Raw genomic sequence first — 21,218 nt, 5'->3', positions numbered from 1 at the left:
AAGTTTTTATTTGCATCTGACATATACTTAACTTTGGCAAGTATTAACTTTAACTGGTTGCTTTAACTTTTTAAATTAACCATGATAAAAAGATATTCAATATTTTTTTTAAAATCTGGTATTTAAATATCATTGTTGATGATTCCATGATTTCATCAGTATGGGTACTACTACCCTCTACTGATGCAGAACATAGCCAGTGCAATTCTTATATATTATTTTCCTATCAATTCTCCATAAAAGGTCCTTCCTTGCTCCAATCCTCCCTCTCCCCTACCCACCATGTGCCCACAGGGGCCTTCATTTAATTCTTTTAGCATCTCAAAAGTACCAATTACTGGGTAGGCCTTCTACCTGTTGTCTCTCATTCTCATTAGTTTCGTTTTCTGTGCCATTTCTTGCAGGAAAAATTAATTATGATGTACGAAAGAAAACATCTGCACGCACAGAGTAAGAGTATCCTCTCAACACTACAAATGCAGTCAGGGAATTCCAAAATCAACTGGAATTTGTATCTTAAATGCCTTTTTTTTTCCTTTTTGACATATAAAATCATAGTACCTTAAGGGCTGAAAAGAATCTTAAAAGTTCATTTAGCTAAATAATCTCTTTTTATGGATATGGAAACTGAGGCCCTGAGCAGCTAAGTAACTTGGACAAATATAATACAGTGAGTTATCAGCAAGACCAGAACCTAGGCATACAATTTGAATAATACAATAATACAATTTGAACCTGGAATACAATTTGCACTGACAAATGTATCTGGCATAATGACAGCTTAATTATCTTTCGCAATTAAAAATATCTGTAAATTTAGGGGGAAAAATCAATTTGAGTGGTTTCAAAAGTTGACATGCAATTATAAACTTAAAAAGCTGTGAAATGAAGATTTCTATGCATTTGCCAATGAAAATTTAATACTTTTATGTGAATGAAAAGGTTTAGTTAAAATATGCCTCTTCTACTTCCCTCCCTTAACTGTAGAGTGTATATGAGGGGAGGGGGACGGAGAGGCAGAAGAACTAGTATTTAAAGCACACCATAACCTATGAGACTAAGTTATCGTGGTAGTTAAATTTGCAAACTAGTTTTCTCTTTCTTTTTTAATTCTTTGTTATAAGGGAGTCATGACTGTCTTGGTGACGGATATACAAGAAAATAAAAGTGAAAAACAAAAGATGTCAATACAAATTTTAAAGAAATATGTACCTTTTTATTTGAGAAACTCATAAACATATTCAAATGTACTATTCATCTAATTCTATTACAGAGCAGGGGAAACCTGTCTAAACAATATAAACAGCTTTTCTCAATGTTTAAAGAAAAAAATCAAAGAATTGAATGCATGCTTTATGCTTTATAGTACCTTATAATGGTACTTGGAATGTGCTCCTTTTATAGGTCACAACATTAACTATCATTGCACAGGAAAGATACAAAGGAGATTTTTGTGGCATCTGTTGCTTAAAGACTTCAAAATGATTTTATAAATGTGTTTGAAAAGAAGTCATTGGAGTTTCTTGATGAGCACCTACACATTAAAATAAATATAATATAAGCAACTATGTAAGAAGTGGTTTTCATTACCAAAAATAAATCAATCTGACATTCACTGATTTACCTTTCTTTCTCTTAGCAAGTCTATGAGGACTTACAGTATGATATCTACTTTATATGGAGGGACTGGGCCAAGTATAAGTTATGCAATTCAATCTCTAGTTAGTGGAGGAACCGGAACTAGAATCCAGAAATCCTAATCCACTACTCAACGCTATCACCATTAGTCAAGTATTGCCCAGTTGTTGATCTGTAGCATACTTATTCTGGTCTGCAACATTTCTAATTACAAATTTCTTTTTTTTTTTTTTTTTTTTTTTTGCAGGGGGGAAGGCAGGGCAATTGGGGTTAAGTGACTTGCCCAAGGTCACACAGCTAGTAAGTGTGTCAAGTGTCTGAGGCCGGATTTGAACTCAGGTACTCCTGACTCCAGGGCCGGTGCTCTACTCACTGCGCCACCTAGCTGCCCCTAATTACAAATTTCTAACTGTAAATTTCTAATTACAAAGTCCTTACATTTTTTTAAAAACTTATAGGCTAAAAAACCCCCAAACACTGGTTACTCCTTTCTCTTCTTTATTCTCTAAAATCTGCTCCTCCATCATGGCATCCCAGATTTCTGTCCACAAAAACAGAAAATGATGACTTTTCACAAAGCATGTGAATAGGTTCAATTACTATCATTTTCTGCTTCATCACAAAATGGAACCAAAGAAAAGGAGGTTTCAATGGTAAGAAACATTATAGAAACACATGCTGCCTCTAAGAAGCTTTACTGGCATTGCCAGTTTCAGGTGCAACAAAGTGATTTTATAAAGCTTCCTTCCTTCACTTGTTTTATTAGTTTTTTCTTAGCCTGCTCTTCACTGTATCTTGCATGACAAATTTAATTTTCTTTTAAGAGAAATTCACTAATATTCTAATGTGATCATTTTTTGCCCTTACACTCTGCTCCATAGACAACTGATTTAATTAAATTAGTCGGCAACAGAGTACAATGCCTCTGGTGGCCAATCAACTGCTACCAGCACAATATAGTATTTTGGAATAGGTTTCTAATGTTTGATAAAGTTCAGGCATGCTAGCAAAGTACAATTTTGATTCTTTCCCTTATTGTCAGCCACACCCCTACTTTCAGATGGCAGTTTACATTTTATTAATGTAATACTACATTATTATTATGTACATTCCACAGAAGAAGGTACAAGTCAATTTAATCTAACTAAAGTCTATCACAAATATCAGCTAGGAAAATATATCTTTTACAAGAATAACAATCCTAATCCAGTTCCTGTATTTATAATGAAAACGCTGTGCTAGTACTGTCATGTAAAAGAATACACTAGCAAAATAAACAGTCTTGCTTGTACCATCATGCCTAAGCCTCCAGATTTTTTGCTTTTTGGCAGGAACACTAAAAGTAGAAATTTATGAAAGTAGAGCTAATCAGTTCTTAAATACTTTCCATTATAGTGCATTCTTAGATTGAAACTGGGTGGAGTTGGGAAAAAAAGAGACTTAGACATACTTAGAATGACTGGTATTTCTATGGACCTTAGAACCAAAGTCTATTTTATCCTGCACAAAACATCAAATGCTCTAAAACATATTTTCCCAATAAATGTGTTCTCAAGTATGGCTTCATCCTGGCTGCCTCAGCAGGACAGAGAGTAAAGAGTTCTGAACTGGGAAATCAGGATGGAGATGTGGCTTTAAATCACAACTCTGACATTTAGTCTCTCACACACACACACACACACACACACACACACACACACACACACTCATATTATATAACTTTTCCTAAACTGTTTCCTCAGCTTGAAAAAGAAGGATAATAGTACTTGTAATGAATACTTCACAGAATGACTATGGAGAAATTGTTTTTGCAAATGTTAAAATGTTATGTAAACATAAACCTTTGTTACTATTTGACTAGTAAAAGAACTGACATACTACAAGAAAAAGCCAGTCAGTCAACAGGGAGTGGATAAGTATTTATTAAGCACCTACTATGTACCATGTGCTAAGTATTAGAGAAACAAAGAAAGGAAAAACAAAAACAATTCCTGCTCAAAATGTAAATAATTATGTACCAATAAGATATGTAGAAGATAAATTGGAGATAATCTCAGAAGGAAGACAGTAAGATAAGGAAGACCAGGAAAGGCTTCTTGCAACAGGTAAGATTTTAGCTCGGGCTTGAAAAGAAGTCAGGGAAGTTAGGAGGCAGAGAAGAGAAAGGAGATAATTTTAGGCATAGAGGACAGTCAATGAAAATGTAGTCAGAAGATGGAAGTATCTTGGGCAAGGACATGCAAGGAGGCCAGTGTGACTGGATGGAAGAGTATTGGGAGAATGGGAAAAAGTAAGACTGGGAGAACAGGCATGGACTAGGTTATGAAGGGCTTTAAAAGCCAGAATACTTTATATAGTATTTGTTCTTGGAGCAAATAGGGACTCACCAGAGTTGACTGAATAGGGGAGGTGACATGGTCAGACCTGGGCTTTAAGATGATCAACCTGATAGCCGAGTAGAGGATGAACTAGAGTGGGGAAGAGACTTGAGGCATGGAGACCAAATAAAGTTATTTCAATAATCTAGGTGTGAGGTGATGAAGGTGTAGAAGCAGTATCAGAAGAGATATGGGGGAACATACAAGAGATTTTACAAAGGAAGAATGGTCAGGATTTAGCAACAGATTGGATATAGAGAGGGAGAGTGCAAAGTCGAATATGCTACCTAGGTTGTTGGGTGAATGAAAGGATGGTGGAACTCTAGAAATGAATAGGAAAGTTCAGAAGAAGGGAAAGTTTGAGGGGAAAGATAATGGGTTTGGTTTGGGCCACGGAAAGTTCATTATGTTTTTGGGACATCCAGTTCAAGATTCACAAAAAAGCATTTGGAGATGTGAGACTGTAGGTTAGAACAGATAAGTAGATTTTAGGAATTATCAGCACAGAGATGATAACTGAATCAGTGGGAGCTAAAGATCATTAAGCAAAAATATAATATAGAGTGAAAAGAAGGGGTCCAAGACAGAGGTACGAGGATGCCCACGGACAATGGAAATGATATAGATGAAGATCTAGCAAAGTAAATTGAGACAGTGAGGTCAGACAGGCAGAAGAAGAACCAAGAAAGATCAGAACCAAATGGCAAGTAATTAAGAGGATGAGAAGAAAAAAAGACAACTGTAGATGACATTCTTAAGGAGCCATTACCGTTAAAGGGAGGAGAGATATGACACAATAGCTAGCAGAAATGGATGGAGAAAATGAGGAGTTTTTGAAGATGGGAGAGACAAAGATGTATCTGTAGGCAGCACAGATGCAACCAGTAGACAGGGAGAGACTGATTAGTGAGAAAGTTGAGATTATATAGAGGCAGCAAGGAATTTGCTAAAGAAGACCAGAGGGAATGAAAGGGTACATTTAGGATGGTTTGCCTTAGCAAGGAGAAGGACCACCTCTTTGTGTGAGACAGGAGTGAAGGAGGAGATAGTGGGAGAAGGCATCTAAGTAATGTGAGATGAGATGCGAACAAGAAAAAAGTCTCAAGAAAAGGCCTCAATTTTTTTCAGTCAATAAACCTTTATTAAGCACCTACCATGTTCCAGTTACTGTACTAAGTGCTGGAGACAAGGAAAGGAGCAAAAAACAGTACTTGACCTCAAGGAGCTCACAATCTAATGGGGGAGACAACAAGGAAACACATATGTACAAACAAGCTATATACAGGATAAACAGGAAATAAATAACAGCAGGAAGGTACTCACTAGGTAAGAAGGATTTGGAAAGACATCCTATAGAAGATGAGATTTTAGTTAGGACTTGAAGGAAGCCAGAAAGGTCAGGATGCAGAGAAGAGGGAGAGCATTCCAGGCATGGGGAAAAGTAAGAGAAAACACTGGGAGCCAAGAGATACTATCTTGTCTGTAGAACAGCAAACAAAGGCAGCATCACTTGACTGAAGAAAAGATGGCAAGGAATAAAGTATAAGAAAACAGAAAGGGAATAGGTTATAAAGAAAGGCTTTGAATGTCAAACTGAGGATTTCTTATTTGATCCTGGAGGTGATAGAAAACCACTGGAGCTTATTGGGAAGAGGGGTGGTGTGGCTGGACCTGCAGTTGAGGTCTCTGATTTTGGCAGCTGAATGGAGGATGTATTGAGAAGGGAGAGACTCAAGGGAAGGCAGACTCACCAGCAGGCTATTTCAACCATCCAGGCATGAAGTGATGATGGCCTGTGCCAACGTGGCGGCTATATCAGAGAAGATGGCATATTCAAGAGATGTTGATGCAAAGATGAAACTGACAGACCTTGACAAGAGTCTGTGAAACATGAGACAAGATTTTTAGCTGAGGGGGTAGGAGGAGGGGAAACCACGGGAAGTTTGAGGAGGGATGAAAAGTTCTGGGAAAGTCACTGAGCTGAATAGGACAGTAAATTGTTTAGGAAGATGATCATTTTATGAATTTAAGTGGATAATTATGCTTAGAAACTGCTTGTAAATATAATTTTATACACAAGTGTGCAAAAAGTTTGAGGGTTAAATATTTAACCTAAAACATTATTACTAGTGAATGATCATACGCTAATCCCTAAAGGGTTTAGAGCCCAGATTAAATGGAATCTTTTTCTCTGGCTAGGACAATAGATCCCACTGATTAAAATCAGTGTTTAACTTCATTTACACATTTTTTAGGCAATGGTAAATAACCTACAAAGAAAACAATACCTAATCAGGAGAAGTAATATAGGAAAGAGCTCTCCCAGATAGGGTTATTCTTTAACAGATCAAGACTCTGTTGCCCTGACTACCCTCTTGTCCTTTCTGATTTGGAAAATTGTCTCCCATGTCTGCAATGAATTCCTTCTTTGCTTCTGTTTCTCGGAATCTCAAGTTCTTTTCAGGATTCAGCAAAAGTGTCATCTACATGAGAGCTTTGGCCCCCCAAATCATCTCCTCATTTATATGTGTGTACTTATTATTACCTCTCTCCCTCCTCAATGTAAACAGCTCAAGGGCAGAGGCTGTCTTCATGTCTAGTGCTGGAATGTTGTTGTGTCCATCCTCCACTTTTGAAGAGGACCAATGCCATCATGGGGTGATGCCCTGACTTGTGAGTGAATGAGATTTAAGTGAGGCACAGCTGTACAAAGTTATCAGCTTCACTCTCTCTTCCAGAGTCATCAGAAGTCCAGTGGCAAGACAGAAGTCAAGATGACTCACAGTAACTCAGGATACGGTGGATGACCCTGGCGTCTTTGATGTCTGAACAAACTCTAAGCACTCCACAGTCCCTGATTCGGTTGCCTTCATGGCCACTGGAATAAATTGTTCTCATCTACTCTTTCTGCTGAGGGGAAATCTTTCCATACTTGGGGTAGACATACCCCTAATTCACTGGCAGATATGAGGCCTGTTGGTTATCCTCAATCTAGTTTAGCCCTCCTGACGAAACAATTTTAACAGGGTATGGCCACTGTGCATGCTACAGCTTTTTGCAGTCACTAGACATTTACATAGTGATTACATGAGAGGCATGTTAGAAAAATGTATATATATCACAAAATTTTGGATGTTAGATTAGTGCAGATAAAACTATACATAATTTGGGGCAGCTAGGTGGCACAGTGAGTAGAGCACTGGCCCTAGAGTCAGGAGGACCTGAGTTCAAATCCAGCCTCAGACACTTGACACCCTCATTAGCTGTGTGACCTTGGGCAAGTCACTTAACCCCAATTGCCTTGCCTTCCCCCCTCCAAAAAAAATTACATAATTTTCATACAAATTTTGTTTACCCAGAATATGCAGTATAAGTTTATTTGCAAAATAAGCAGAACTTGTCCGTTACATGTATGCACTAACCTCAAAACATATCAGACATCAAACATGGAAAGAGTTCAACAAAACAGGTTATTCTCACTGAAGTGAAGTTGCACATCTACAAGTCCACTGACTCTTCCATAGTGTTTCTAATTTAAACGGTCAATGTGTCACATTTCCTTAAGGCAAAGAAAACTGCCATGAGCAAAAACAAAAATTAAAAAAACAAAACAAAACTGAGAAACACCGCACTAGGCAAATAAAGCCAGCAATAAAATAACATCTATTAATTACAGGAAAAAAAAGGGAGGGCCACTTTGAGCTAACATTCAATAGTGATTAAAATTTATTGGGCAGCTAGGTGGTACAGTGGATAGAGTACCAGGAGTGAAGTCGGGAAGACTCATCTCTGTGAGTTCAAATGTGGTTTCAGATACTCCCTAGCTGTGTGACCCTGGGCATGTCACTTCACCCTGTCTGCCTCAGTTACCGCATCTGTAAAATAAGCTGGAGAATGAAATGGCAAACCACCCCAGTATTTTTGCCAAGAAAATCCCAAATGGAGTTATGAAGAGTCAGGCATGATGGAGCAACAATAAAAATTTAGAGATATTTCAATTTCATATCTACAATAGTTTTGTTTTTCAGCAAATGACTGGAACTGCTGAACTTCCCTAGAAATAATCCAACTGTGTTTAGCAGCACAGAGTAATAATAAAGAATCCAAGTCAGACAGGACCTCAGAAGTCATTTTTTGAATGAGACTCTTATTTACAACATACCTGGAAAGTGGTCATACTACTTTTGCTCGAAGAGTTATAATTAGGTAGGAACTCATTACTTTCTGAGGCCATACAATTCCACTTTGAGATAACTGATTGTTAAGCTTTTCCTGACATCAAAACTAGATTTGACTTTCTGACATTTACCTAATTCTGACTTTTGAAGCCAAGCAGAATAAATCTTTCTTCTATATGGTGAGCACTCAAATATAGCTATCATAACCTCTGATGAATCTCTTCTCCAGAGCAACCTCAGCTCCTTCAAGCAATGCTCGTATCTAATGACCCTGAGGTCATTGTTGGCTAACCTATCTATGGCCTTCCTAAAATGTGGCACCCAGAACTTACCACAATATTCCAGATGTGGTCTGTGACCAGGACAGAGCATAGTAGGATTACTACCTCTAGTCGAGACACTCTGCCTCTTTGATTACAGTGGAAGAGAGTCTGATCAGAACCTAGCCTCATGAGTCACTGAGCAACTGACTCATGTGCTCACTGTGCTTTAATTTCCTCATCTGTAAAATGAGGAGGTTAGCTGAATTCTAAGGTCCTTTCCATCTTCCAACTCCCACTCCCATGTTCTACAGTCCAGACAAACTTGCCTTTCTTGATATTCCTCATCCATGACATTCTTTCTGCCATTTCTTTGTCTTTTCCCAGGCTGCCCCCTAAGCCTAGAAAATAATCCATCCTCACCCTAACTTCTTAGAATCCCTAGTTTCCTTAAGTTAAGCTTGGATGTTTTTTCCTATATAAAGCCTTTCCTGGTCCCCCCATGGTAGTGCTACTCCTCGTTACCTTCTATTATTTTGTATAGCCTTATGTATTTAGCTGTATGTTGTCTCTCCAGATAGAATGTAAACTCCCTGAGAGCTGGGACTGTTTCATGTTGGTTTCTGTGTCCCTTATACCCACCCAGCAGAGGGCCTGAAACATAACAGGAAGTAAAAGTTTATTGACTGATTCCACCAGAGTAACAAGCTCTTTCCTGTTGGTGAAAATCAAATCCATAAGAGAATCTTCCTTGGTTGACTCCTCTACTTTCTTAAGTATAAAGTTCTCATTAAGAAAATCAAGAAATTAGCTGCTCTGCTTTTGGAAGAGAGAAAGATCTAAGAGAGATATTCACCAGAATGTATGGGAAAATTTTTCTTAAATATGAAGGGTGTTTAAGTGTACAGTAGAATTATTATAAATTTATATTCATCCCCCTGGAGATCCAAGGAGTAACATCCCTGTAAGTAGCAAAATGGGACATAGCCTTTTGTTTTCTTAGATGCTGTAAAGCCCGCTGGGCTTCTCTCACACTCTTATGGTATTTTATTGTGCATTAATTATAATTGTGACATCCCTCAACCCTCCCCCCACAAAGGAATGTATGCTTTGCATAAGCTGGGAACATGTTTCAATGAGCTCTTCATCTGTCCCAGTGCCTACAACACTGCTTTACATATTACGAATACTTTAAAATTGATGATATGAATTTTAAAAATGAATAAATGAAACACCTGGGGGAAAATTTATATCTCTATAATTTCTTAGGAACAAAATAAAATCCATTAAGTTGATCGCAACAAATACTGAAAGATTTTTCAAATAATTTGTGAATTAAAACAGTGTTTTTATTATCAAGCCAACAATGGAAATATACAACAATCATTAGTTATTATGATGGTTTTTCTTTTACAAATTATTTGAGGATCTTAATGGCAAGACATTTGATTCTGCTGCTATAAGGATGTAACTATAAGGATTTTACTGCCTTGGAAATGAATAATAAAATGTTTGCCAAAATACTAGTGAGGATGATCAAATTCAGCTAACAGATTTTATTTTCCTCCTAAAGCCAGCTTCCAACCTAGATATAATTAATTACAGCAACTACCAAATGTCTTTAGACTTATCAAACTGCTAGACTCACCTATAATTATCACTTTTCTATACATTATCTATACTAGACTTTTCCTTAGTTTCACTCCTGATTTGGGTAGTAATTGTGGAACTATATTCCTCTGTCTCTTTCTTCCCTGTCTAGGGTCTGCTACACTCAATGAACAGATTAGATGATGGAACAGGAGACCACAAGAAAGGAGCGAGAGGAACTCAAGGTAAGCCTCTTTCAGAAGTGGAATATTTAAGAACTCCAAAAGTTAGGAAAACATGCAAGGAAAAAAACAGCATATGATGGTCCAGTGTCAAAATATGCGAATACATATTCAACTCAATATTTAAAAAGGAAAAATGCAATAGAATCGTATTTTTTTTAACTCTATTAACATTTAACTCTAAACTCAGGGAAAAACTTTGTAAGTCAATACCATGTAAGGTTTCAGTTACATTCACACTCTTTCTTAGGGGAGGTCTTAAAGACTCGTAAAACTTTTATATAATTAAATAGTATTTTATCTCTACTTAGAAATATTATATGCTAGCTTGATTTGATATGAGTTACTTTACTTTTTTCAGAAAGCACAATAAACCTAACAGGTTTTCTCTTTAGGAAAGGTTTTCTGACCCACTTACTCTGCCTCCTACCAAACACAAAACAAAACTCGTCAAGGACTAAGATTTCCCAGAGGATTATAGCAGAACTATTTGAGGCAGAAGGGATATTTGGGAAAAGGGAGAAATTTTTCTTCTAAGTGGTAAGAGATGTATATTGAAAATGTCTGTAAACAATCATCTGAGCCTTTCAGTGAAAGATCACCATTAAAAAGATAGGAGGGACAAGATTTAGTGTCAATAGCACTATGCAGTAAATCCGTATTCATTTTATGCTTTACATTTTTTCTGAAAGAACTGGAAAATTACAGATTGCAGTAGGTCATGAAAAAATAACATGGCCCCTGAGTCGAAAGCAGCTTCCTTATAGACTACTATTTAAACCTCAAATGACCGTGTCTCACAGCATGCCCAATACAGTTCAGCATGTAACTGCATTTTAATTTCCTAAAACCACAGGATGTCAGTCTGATTGTAAGTCACGTCTGGGCTATGATATTTAATACTGATAAAACTGTTAAAACATTCTACTTGAACTGAAATTTTCAAGTACAAAGGATATTAGGAATCCTGTTGTTCAAAGGATTATCTTCTGAATAGTTTACTCATTACCTTACCCTGAATTTGTTTTCAAAACTGAATTACAAAATCTATTACAGAGACTTAAATGAGAATCTCTGAAGAACTATATTTCATAAGTATATTGTTGGTAATCAATAGTAAATATCAATCAATAAGCATTTATTAAGGACCTAACTATACATTAGCCACTGTGCCAGGAGCTAAGGCTATAAAGATAAAAATTAAATAGTCTCTGTCTTTAAGGAGTTTACATTCTATTAAGAGAAACTACATATATACATACAACTATAAGCAAAAGAAATTCAAAGACATTTTTTAGAGGGAGGGAACTAATAGCTAGGGATCAGCAAAGGCTTCAAATACTGTCATTTAAGTGACAAAGTGATCTAAGAATCATTTCTGCACTGTATTTGCATTTGACATACAGGGTTATTATTGATCACTTGGGGAAAGAAGAGAAAAATTAATCATTATTATCAATGAAAGTTCATTAAATTCCCCTTCAATGTGACATTCAGTTAATTACTGGGCTGAATTTTATGAAATGTGAAGTTGTAGTCCCCTACACTTCCAGATTCTATGTCAATAGGAAAGAAGAACTAAACTGAGAAGTTTAGAATGAAAGACAATTCAAAGAGCTAAAAATTTCCCAGAAACACTGGAATTTGAAGGAAAGTTTAAAAGGCATTGAATTTTAGATCTAGAAGTGACTTTACAGGTCAGTCTTTATAAGAAAATAGGACATGACTAAAAGAAACATTATCCATCAAGTTGTATACTCAAAGAAGACTGGGTCTGGTATAACCTTGAGGGAAGCTGAGAGTGAGGCAAAGTATTCCTTTTCCTTTCTACCATTTTATTGTTTTGGTTTTCACCTGGATTCCAAATCTAGTTAGGACACATTGAACATAAGCTATTTTCCAAATAATATCATTGTACAAGCAAGGGGAAAGCACAGGAACCATCCTCACCTAGAATTGAGTAATCAGTTCAAAGGGCTAAAAACACAAACTTATTTTTAGTGGGTAGCTGGGGTATGATAGAAAACGCACAGCCCTCGCAAGTCCAAAGACCTGACTTCACATCCTGGCTCCAGCATTCACAGTCTGCGTGACCCAAAGCCAATCATGTAGCCATTCCAAGTCTCAGTTTCCTCATTTGTAAAATAATACTTATACAGCCTTCCAAGGGTCAAATGAGATAATGATCATACTATGGTCTTTAAGTTTCTGTCCTTTGTAGCAGTGTACTGGTAAATGTTTAACAATTGGCTCCCCAAGGAAAAAATGTATACAAGACACACTTTTAAGTTAAATCTGCATTATTAATATTTTATCTATCACCTTCTTAAGTCTGGCAAACTATGGCCTGTTGCAGTCTGTTTTTGTAAGGTCCACTGTATTTTAAAATGTAAAAACCATTTTCTCAGCAGGTTGTATTTGGTCCACAGGCTATAGTTTGCCAACTCCTGGTCTAGACAATCAATGAATCAAGACCAGGGCTTTCCAATTTCCAAGGTGCATATGCTCAGGCTGAAAATTCAAAAACTGCTCTTGTAAGCCTGATAGAGATGGTTCCAGAGCACTTCTGGTGCTATGTAAATATAATCCATGAGCATTATTGCTTTTTAGAGCTTCCAAATTTCAATAATGACTTAAATAGATATACAACTGTAATATTTAGTGTTTATTATCTAATGTTGGGATGCTAAGCTATATTGCCAAGCCAAATATCTAAAAAATATAGTTTATAAATTTTCCTGATTAACTCTAGAAAAAGAATAGGCACCTGTGGCATTTGAACCAATTTTAGGAAATACTACCATTCTTCACCCTGTGCTCTTCAGTTTTTCTCTCTCTCCTTCCTTCACTACTTATTTTTTGATACTCTGGATTTAACAAATGGCTGGATACTACTACGGAGGAAGCAGATAAGGCTATAAAAAAGAGGTAAAAATCTTTGATAACACTTTTTCTATTTGTTTTATATTTACTTAAAATTAAAAAAATATAAAAACTTACTATAAATACATTTAAGCAATGTCTTATTTTTAAATCCATAACAGTTTTTTAGTCACTTGATAAGGGACTACTTCTGCGGGTCTGTTTCCCCATCTGTACAAGGAGGAGGTTTCATATAATCATTTCCAATGTCACTCAAGTCGGTTTTAAATCCTAGGAAAACTGGAAGACATTCTTTATAGTTTCAGAAGTTAATTATATAAGCAAATGGCCAGAGAGGAAGATTACCACCTCATGCTTTTTGGATACACTACATAATATAAGGGTAATATTGAAAATAATTTTAAAGTTTAACATCTTAACTACTAGACATGAAAACAAATTATATTAACAGATACAGGCCATTATTTACCATGAACTAAAAGAAAAAAAACTTGCAGACCACATTGTATAAAGAACTAAGGGGGCAGAAGTTTAATATATACTACTTCGGTTATTTAGGTGTCCAATTTTTTGCAAAACAGTGCATCTCCCTCCCTCTTACGGACTTCAGTTATTGATAAAGAAAATGACTGGACCAAGGTTTTCCCCCTCAATGGCTTCAGTCCACTTATCCAAGACTGCTAGTTCAGGTTCTAGACCGACTCCTCTCACTAACTTCTTAGACAACTTTGGAGGATCATCAACTCTCTCTAAGGCTCAATACTGCTAGTTTGGGGAACTAACTCTCTCACTAACTTCTTTGATGACTTTGGAAGACCATTTATTCTCTCCAAGCCTTGTTAAAGGAAGAAAGTCTACCCTAGGTGATCTTTAAAAGTTTCTTCTAACCCTAACTTTTTACAATTCTATTACTTCTACTTTGAGACACACGATAAGAACTAATCAAGAGAATGGAAGCTGTGATCCTTGCCCTCAAAGAACTTTCAACATAGTGGAAGGGACGAGTAAGGAACAGCAGCACAAAAAAGGGAACTTAAGATTTTATTTATTTCTAAGACTGTGTTTGTTCTTCCACCTCCCTCCTCATCCTCATCCATCCCCCTCGCCCCTGCACACGTACACATACACAAAATACATATACAGCAATCTGGATCCTTTTAAGAACAAATGCCATGACCCTGATAGATTATAAAAATAAATCTGACAACGTGAAACTATAAGCTCCAGTTATAAACCTACCTGCTTTTGTGTCTTGGTTGAAGCGACAGTATTTAGAGTTCTCAAGCGCAGGCAGACACTGCTCGATGGGCACCCAGACATATGTCTCTGGACACAACAAATCAGAAGGCCTATATTGACCCTAATGAGAAAGAAGAAAAAAAGGGCAGATACAATAATGACACGATAACTTCCTGGCTACAAGGTTCCTGTGAAAGGAAAGTTTTCAATCACCAGTCTAAACAAAATCAACCAGGAAACTGCTTTACTGTACATACTAAATAACCCTGTTAGTGATTATTTCACCATCTTAAGAATACAAGTTTGACTAAAAGGCTTTCTAAAAATGACACTGCATATTTCACAGTGCCTATGATTTGAACAACTTCAGCTTTCCCATCTTCTATAGAACCAGAGTAAATTCACAATTCTGCCTTCCAGAACTGATGTTCACACTAGAAAATTTAGATTTAAAAACCACTTGTCTCAAATAAAAATTATCAAAATAAAAGAATTCAAATCTTTGAAAATGTTGCACAATAATTAAATTATATTTCTGTTGGTGTTTTAGAACATTACATAGTAGTTACTGATGATTTTCAGAAATGAAGATTTGCTGTTAATTAATAAAATTAGAGAATTTAATACTCATCTTACTCCATTAAGAATATATTTGCCGACATCAATACAAATTTTTATATTTCAATTCTATCTGGAATACATTAAAGTCAAGGGGAAAAAAGATGAAATATGAAATTTCAGATAAATATTGGTTATGCAATAAAGACTGAAGTAAAAAAGATGCCAAAAAGGATATCATCCAGGAAACATATGATCAGAAATGGAACTGAACAGGCATAATGAGACAGCGAGAAACAGTGCTAACAAATGTTACAAGACCTAGAGGAAGGCCTCCAGCTTGTTGGATTGATCCTTTATGGAGGATTTATGAGAGGATATGAACAAGAAAGAATCTGAGGATGAGAATGGACACGTGAAATGAAAAAGAATTTATTAAGCGCTTACTATGATGAGCCCTGTGTTAAGCCCTGGGGATGCAAAAAGAAAAGACAGCCTCAGCTTTCAACCTCATATCCTAATTTGAAGAAAAAAAAAAGAATGCTAAAATTGTTTTTACATTTAACTGGGAAAAAATAAAATATTAAATAAGATTTTTAAAAAATAAGGTTTAGAAAATACTTTATATTCATTATCTCATTTGAACATCATCTTGAATTTGTAAGGTAGGTGCTTCAAAGATTATTATGCCCATTTTACAGATAGGAAAATTCAGGCTCAGATCATTTAAGTGATTGGAAAGTTGAAAGACAGACAGTAAGTTGTGAAAACAGCAGTCAAAACCAGCTCTCCCCTGACGCCAAGTTCAACATTTTTTCTACAACACTACATTGCCTAAATTCTTACAGCCCTTGTAATTTTCTTAATTAACAACTCAGGCTGAGACCAAGCAGAGCTAAGCTAACCACCCCACCCAAAGCACAGCATTAATTACTAATAATCAGAGAAATACAAATTAAGGCAATTAAGGTCCCACTTCACACGCAGAGATCGTTAGCTAAACAGGCACACTAATACACTGCCAGTAGAGCTGCAAATTGCTATACCCAGTCTGTAAAGCAATTTGGAACTAACTATGCCCTAATTCACTAAACTAAACATACCTTTTTATGCCCCAAAGAGAACAAAGAAAGACCTTTATGTTCAAAAATATTTCCTACCAACACTTTTTTCTTTGGTGTAATAAGAACTGGAAACTAAGGGAGTTCTCATAAACTAGGAATAGCTGAAGAATTTATGGTACATGGAATATTATTTCACCACACAAAATATATGTAGCTTTGTTGTTCTGATTCACTGTGGGCCTAGTCCAAAGGAGTAAGACTGACAGTTCTATATACTGACCCTGGAACTGTATATGACTCAGCTCAGTGGTGAGTGAAAAGGACAAGAATTATGGAACCAGGGGTCATTCTAATGCCTCTCTCACTGAACCTGCAGAAGCTTCCACATAGCAGACAAGGACTGGGATCAGTAACTGTCTACAGAAACTCCACCTAGTGACAAGCCTGGGGATGCAAAAAGAAAAACAAGACAGCCCCATCTTTCAAGCTCACATCCTAGTTTGTGTTACCTAGAACCAAAGAACGGTCTGAAGACTAGAAAGTTCAGTCTAGGAAGGCTGTGATCAGACTGTGCCCTAGATCGGAACATGAAGGGCCAGACAAAAGTTTTTGTAGCATTCTGATCAGAGCCACAGCTATAATGATTTAAGAAGAAAGTATTCAATACTCAGAGAACACAACAGCAGGACCCCAGATAATACATACCACGAAAAGTAAAAGGCTCTGATATTCTCTTCAAAAGTATGTAACACCTGTCTCTAATACAAAGTACCAATTTGGGAAACAAGGCTAAAAAAATTAGCAAACAAAAAAATCATTTTTACAATAGAAGACTATTATGGTACCCAGGGATACTCAACAAAGACACCCAGATAAAGAGAATTCTGAAAGATCTACAAGCCAAGGTTCAAGTATAAACATAGCTTGGCCATAAGATCAACTAGAATTCCTAGAAAATATGAAACAATAGTTAAAAAATATTTTTTAAAAATGAGAGCACTAGAGGAAAGAATGGAAAAGAAATGAGATTTCTGTAGAAAAGACTTGAAAAGAAAATTACTAGATTAGCATAAGAGGTATAAAATCTTTTATATAATAGACTCCTAGAAAATTAAATAGACATCAATGGCTCCATGAGACAAAAAGAAATACTAAAAGCCAAAAGATTGAAAAAAATAGAATAAATAGAAATAGAAGAAAACATAAGATATCTTACATCAAAAACAAATGATCTGGAAAATAGATCAAGGAGAGTGAAATTTAAGAATCACTGGACTACCTGAAAACCATTAGCACTAAATAGCCTAAATATCATTATTTTAAGAAATCATGAAATAAAACTGTCCAAACATATTAAAGTCAGAGGACAAAATGAAAACAGAATCAATCCACTGGTCACTTTCTAAAAGAAATTCTAAAATTAAAATTTCTAGGAACAACAGAGACAAAATGGACCTTTGTAACAACAACAATGTGGCTTGCAACTGCTACTGAGGTATAAGACAAGCAACAAGAGCTGCCAGCACAGGTTCTTTGATCTGCTTTTCTTTTTTTTTTTTTTTTTTTGGTTCTTTCAGGCATTCTTAAATTCCAGTTTTATTAATGTGTCCCTTAACAGGAAACAACAAAAGAAAACAAAAAATGAAGGAAACTGGTGGTACTCCATGGATTTAGAAGGAACTTTAGGGATTACCTACCTCATCCCCGGGCATAACAGTCTTCATCACCACTGAATTTGAATTATCTTTTTTCAATTATAAGATATTATTTTGTAATTATCACATTTCTGCCTATACTACTCAAGTTTCATCCTACTGAAGAATAAAATTAGTGACAATTATTCACTTTTTTTATTACTTTTTTGTTGTTGTTGTTTTTGAACATTTGTTTTTAAAACTTCTCTCCCCTCTTCCCTCCCCGCCCACCCTCCCTAAGAAGGCAAGCAATTCGACATAGGCCACATGCTCATCATTATGTAAAACCCTTCCACAATACTCATGTTGTGAAAGATTAACTATGTTTTGCTCCTTCCTAACCTATCCCCCTTTATTGAATTTTCTCCCTTGACCCTGTCCCTTTTTGAAAGTGTTTGTTTCTACCTCCTCCCCCTGTCTGCCCTCCCTTCTATTGTCCCCCCTTTTTTGTCTTCTTCCTCCTTCTTTCCTGTGGGGTAAGATACCCAATTGAGTGTGTATGGTATTCCCTTCTCAGGTCAAATCCGATGAGAGCAAGATTCACTCATTCCTCCTCACCTGCCCCCTCTTCCCTTCCTAGAGAACTGCTTTTGCTTGCCACTTTTATGTGAGATAATTTACCCCATTCTATCTCTCCTTTTCTCCCTCACTCAATATATTCCTCTCTTATCCCTTAATTTGATTTTATTTTTTTAGATATTATCCCTTCATATTCAACTCACCCTGTGCCCTCTGTCTCTCTCTCTCTCTGTATATGTATATGTATATGTATATGTATATGTATATGTATATGTGTATATATATATGCACACACACCTACATATATATATACATAGATACATATTCCTTTCAGCTACTATGATACTGAGGTCTCATAAATCATACACATCATCTTTCTATGTAGGAATGTAAACAAAACAGTTCAGCTTTAGTAAGTCCCTTATGATTTCTCTTTCTTGTTTACCTTTTCATGCTTCTCTTGATTCTTGTGTTTGAAAGTCAAATTTTCTATTCAGCTCTGGTCTTTTCACTGAGAAAGCTTGAAAGTCCTCTATTTTATTGAAAGTCCGTATTTTGCCTTGGATTGATCTGCTTTTCTAAGGAAAGCAACTTTAAGGGGTTAACAATCTCACTTTAATCAAACATACACATATCATTCACTTAATTCAGAACTCCAGAGGAAATACAAATAGAAATTACAAACAGAAAATATCAACAGATCAAATACCAATATTCAACAGACAGACTTTGTCTGATCAAGATATCACATATACATAGTTACTAAAAAGAGAAGCACTAAAATTTGGGTTTTCTTCAAAGCCGGGGGGGGCTCCAATGGCTACCCAGTCTCTACATCAACACTCTTCCAGTGAGTGAGAGCCCCAAACAAAATGCTAACCTCTGTTCAGGGCCCAAAGGCTTCACATCTAATCAGCAAAAGGGTGTGGGCATGGGGCTTGGCAAGGTAGGACTTAATCAAAGGCATTTGATTACTTTAGCATTCTAAAAGAGAAAACAGTAAAAAAAAAAAAAAAAAGCCCACCTTAATTACCATTACAACCTTCTAGCTCAAAAAAAAAAAAAAAAGACGCTGTTACGAAGAAAGAGAGACTTCAAGTACCATAGAGACATTCAGGATCACACAAGATTTAGTAGCTAACACCATAAAGGAGCAGAGAGTTTAGAATATGATATCGTCAAAGGCAAATGACATAGACCTACAAGCAAAAATAATTTACCAAGAAAAACAATTATTCTATTGGGCGGGGGTGGGGGGGTGCATTGGTAACTAAGGTTGGGCTCCAGGTGGGGCCAATGAAGGCAGGTCTAATTATATCTTCGCTTCCAAGTAGGCCCAAAACCCCTAGCTACTAGGTACTAAGCCGATGTGGGTGTGAAGCCCCAGGGTCCTAAGGGGAGTCACTAAGACCAGAGCCAACAGTAAGAGCTTAAGTTCTGGTGGCTCAGATGATGTTTGATGATGGCTAAAGAGTGCATAAAAAGAGAAGACAGAGCTATTTGCTTAGGGCTCTCACTCTTGGTGGTGTGCTGATGTGGAGACTCTGGGCAGGTGTAGTTAAGAGCCCTCCAGCTTGTAAACCCAGATGTTCAGACTTTGTTAAACTCTGATAACCATGCATTAAGATTTGAATCAGACAAGGTCTGACTGTTGATGTTTGTAATTTGCTTGTATTTGCTCTAAAGCTCAGGGTGCTGGCTTTCTCCCCTGAACTAAGTGAATGATATTTGTATGCTGGATTAAATTGTGATTGTTAACCCCTTAATGTTGCTTTCCTTAGTAAAGCAGATCAAAAGAACTTGGGCTTGCAGCATTCTGTGTGCTGGCTGTTGTTGGTTTTACACAGTCACAGCAGCTGCTAGCCGAACTGCTGAAACTTTTTATGAAAGAAAAGACTTCCAAGTATTTCTTATGAAAAACCAGAGCAAAAGAAGAACTGAAATAAGTTTCATAAGAGTCCAGAGAAGCTTTAAAAGGTAAATATGAGTGAGCAAATGGAAAGGACTAAACAAGGATCAAGTGTATCAAACCACAGAAGTCACATAAATGATACAGATGTCCCCTCAGAGGCCTGTAATCAGGGGTTATAGAGGGAATTAAATTAAGACAGAAGAGTATGTTTTGAACAACTTCCGAGTTCTCCCTCTATCACCATCACTCAGTGATCTCTCCTCCTCAACCTATATCTGCCATCCAACCAAGATTCTGGTAGCTACTGTCTACTGATCTCCAGGATATTTCCCTTCTAATGAGCACAGCACTTGGCTCATAAATTCTCACAGCAGAGTGCTTCAAAATGCATACTGATAGGGGATGGGGGAGGGGAGTGGGGTGACAGAAGGGAGGGCTGACTGGGGAACAGGGCAACCAGAATATATGCCATCTTGGAGTGGTGGGGAGGGTAGAACTGGAGAGAAAATTTGTAATTCAAGCTCTTGAGAAAATAATACTGAAAACTAAAAATATTAAGTTAAATAAATAAAATTTTAAAAAAACTAAAAAAAAAAAAAAAAGAAAATGCATACTGATACTCCCTTCAATACCCTAACCTCACTATTCTTCAACTTACTCATTTCACATGACCTACTCATCCGTCCTACCTGAGCCACACATGAAGATGGTCATACCCTTGATCCTGCCCCACAAATATACCTCTTCTAAGTTCATGAACTCAAAAAGTCCCTCATCTGATCACAATCTATTGTTATTCCACTTCTTCCTCTGTGTTAAAACTGCAAACTTGTTCTTTATCTACACCTTAACCTTCAATCCCTTGACCCCTCAGTTCTTTACCAGGCCATCACCCCTGCACTAGCTACACTCCCCTCCCTTCTCCATCTTGACCCCTTGGTGAACCAGTTCAACTCTAAACTGTCCTTTTTTCTGGAGTCCCTGACTCCCTTATCCCACTGAAGATCTTGTCCTGCCAATTCTCAGTCTTGGCTCATTCCCACTGTGCACTGCCCTTTGCTTC

The 21,218-nt window shown here is 36.7% G+C and overlaps 1 protein-coding gene across 7 annotated transcripts in view; it reads right to left on the bottom strand.

Annotated features, from left to right (window-relative positions):
* The window catches only part of ATE1 (arginyltransferase 1), a 198,208-nt gene that overhangs the window by 23,979 nt on the left and 153,011 nt on the right, over nucleotides 1–21,218 (bottom strand). For all 7 annotated transcript variants that reach the window (XM_036735165.1, XM_036735163.1, XM_036735166.1 and 4 more), the window contains one exon: nucleotides 14,409–14,529. In XM_036735165.1, the coding sequence (XP_036591060.1) occupies nucleotides 14,409–14,529 (121 nt within the window). The remainder of the gene's footprint in view (nucleotides 1–14,408; nucleotides 14,530–21,218) is intronic.

This window comes from Trichosurus vulpecula, chromosome 8 (genome assembly GCF_011100635.1).
Source record: "Trichosurus vulpecula isolate mTriVul1 chromosome 8, mTriVul1.pri, whole genome shotgun sequence".
In the NCBI taxonomy this organism is placed as follows: domain Eukaryota; kingdom Metazoa; phylum Chordata; class Mammalia; order Diprotodontia; family Phalangeridae; genus Trichosurus; species Trichosurus vulpecula.
This window is presented reverse-complemented; position numbering and strand designations above follow the sequence as displayed.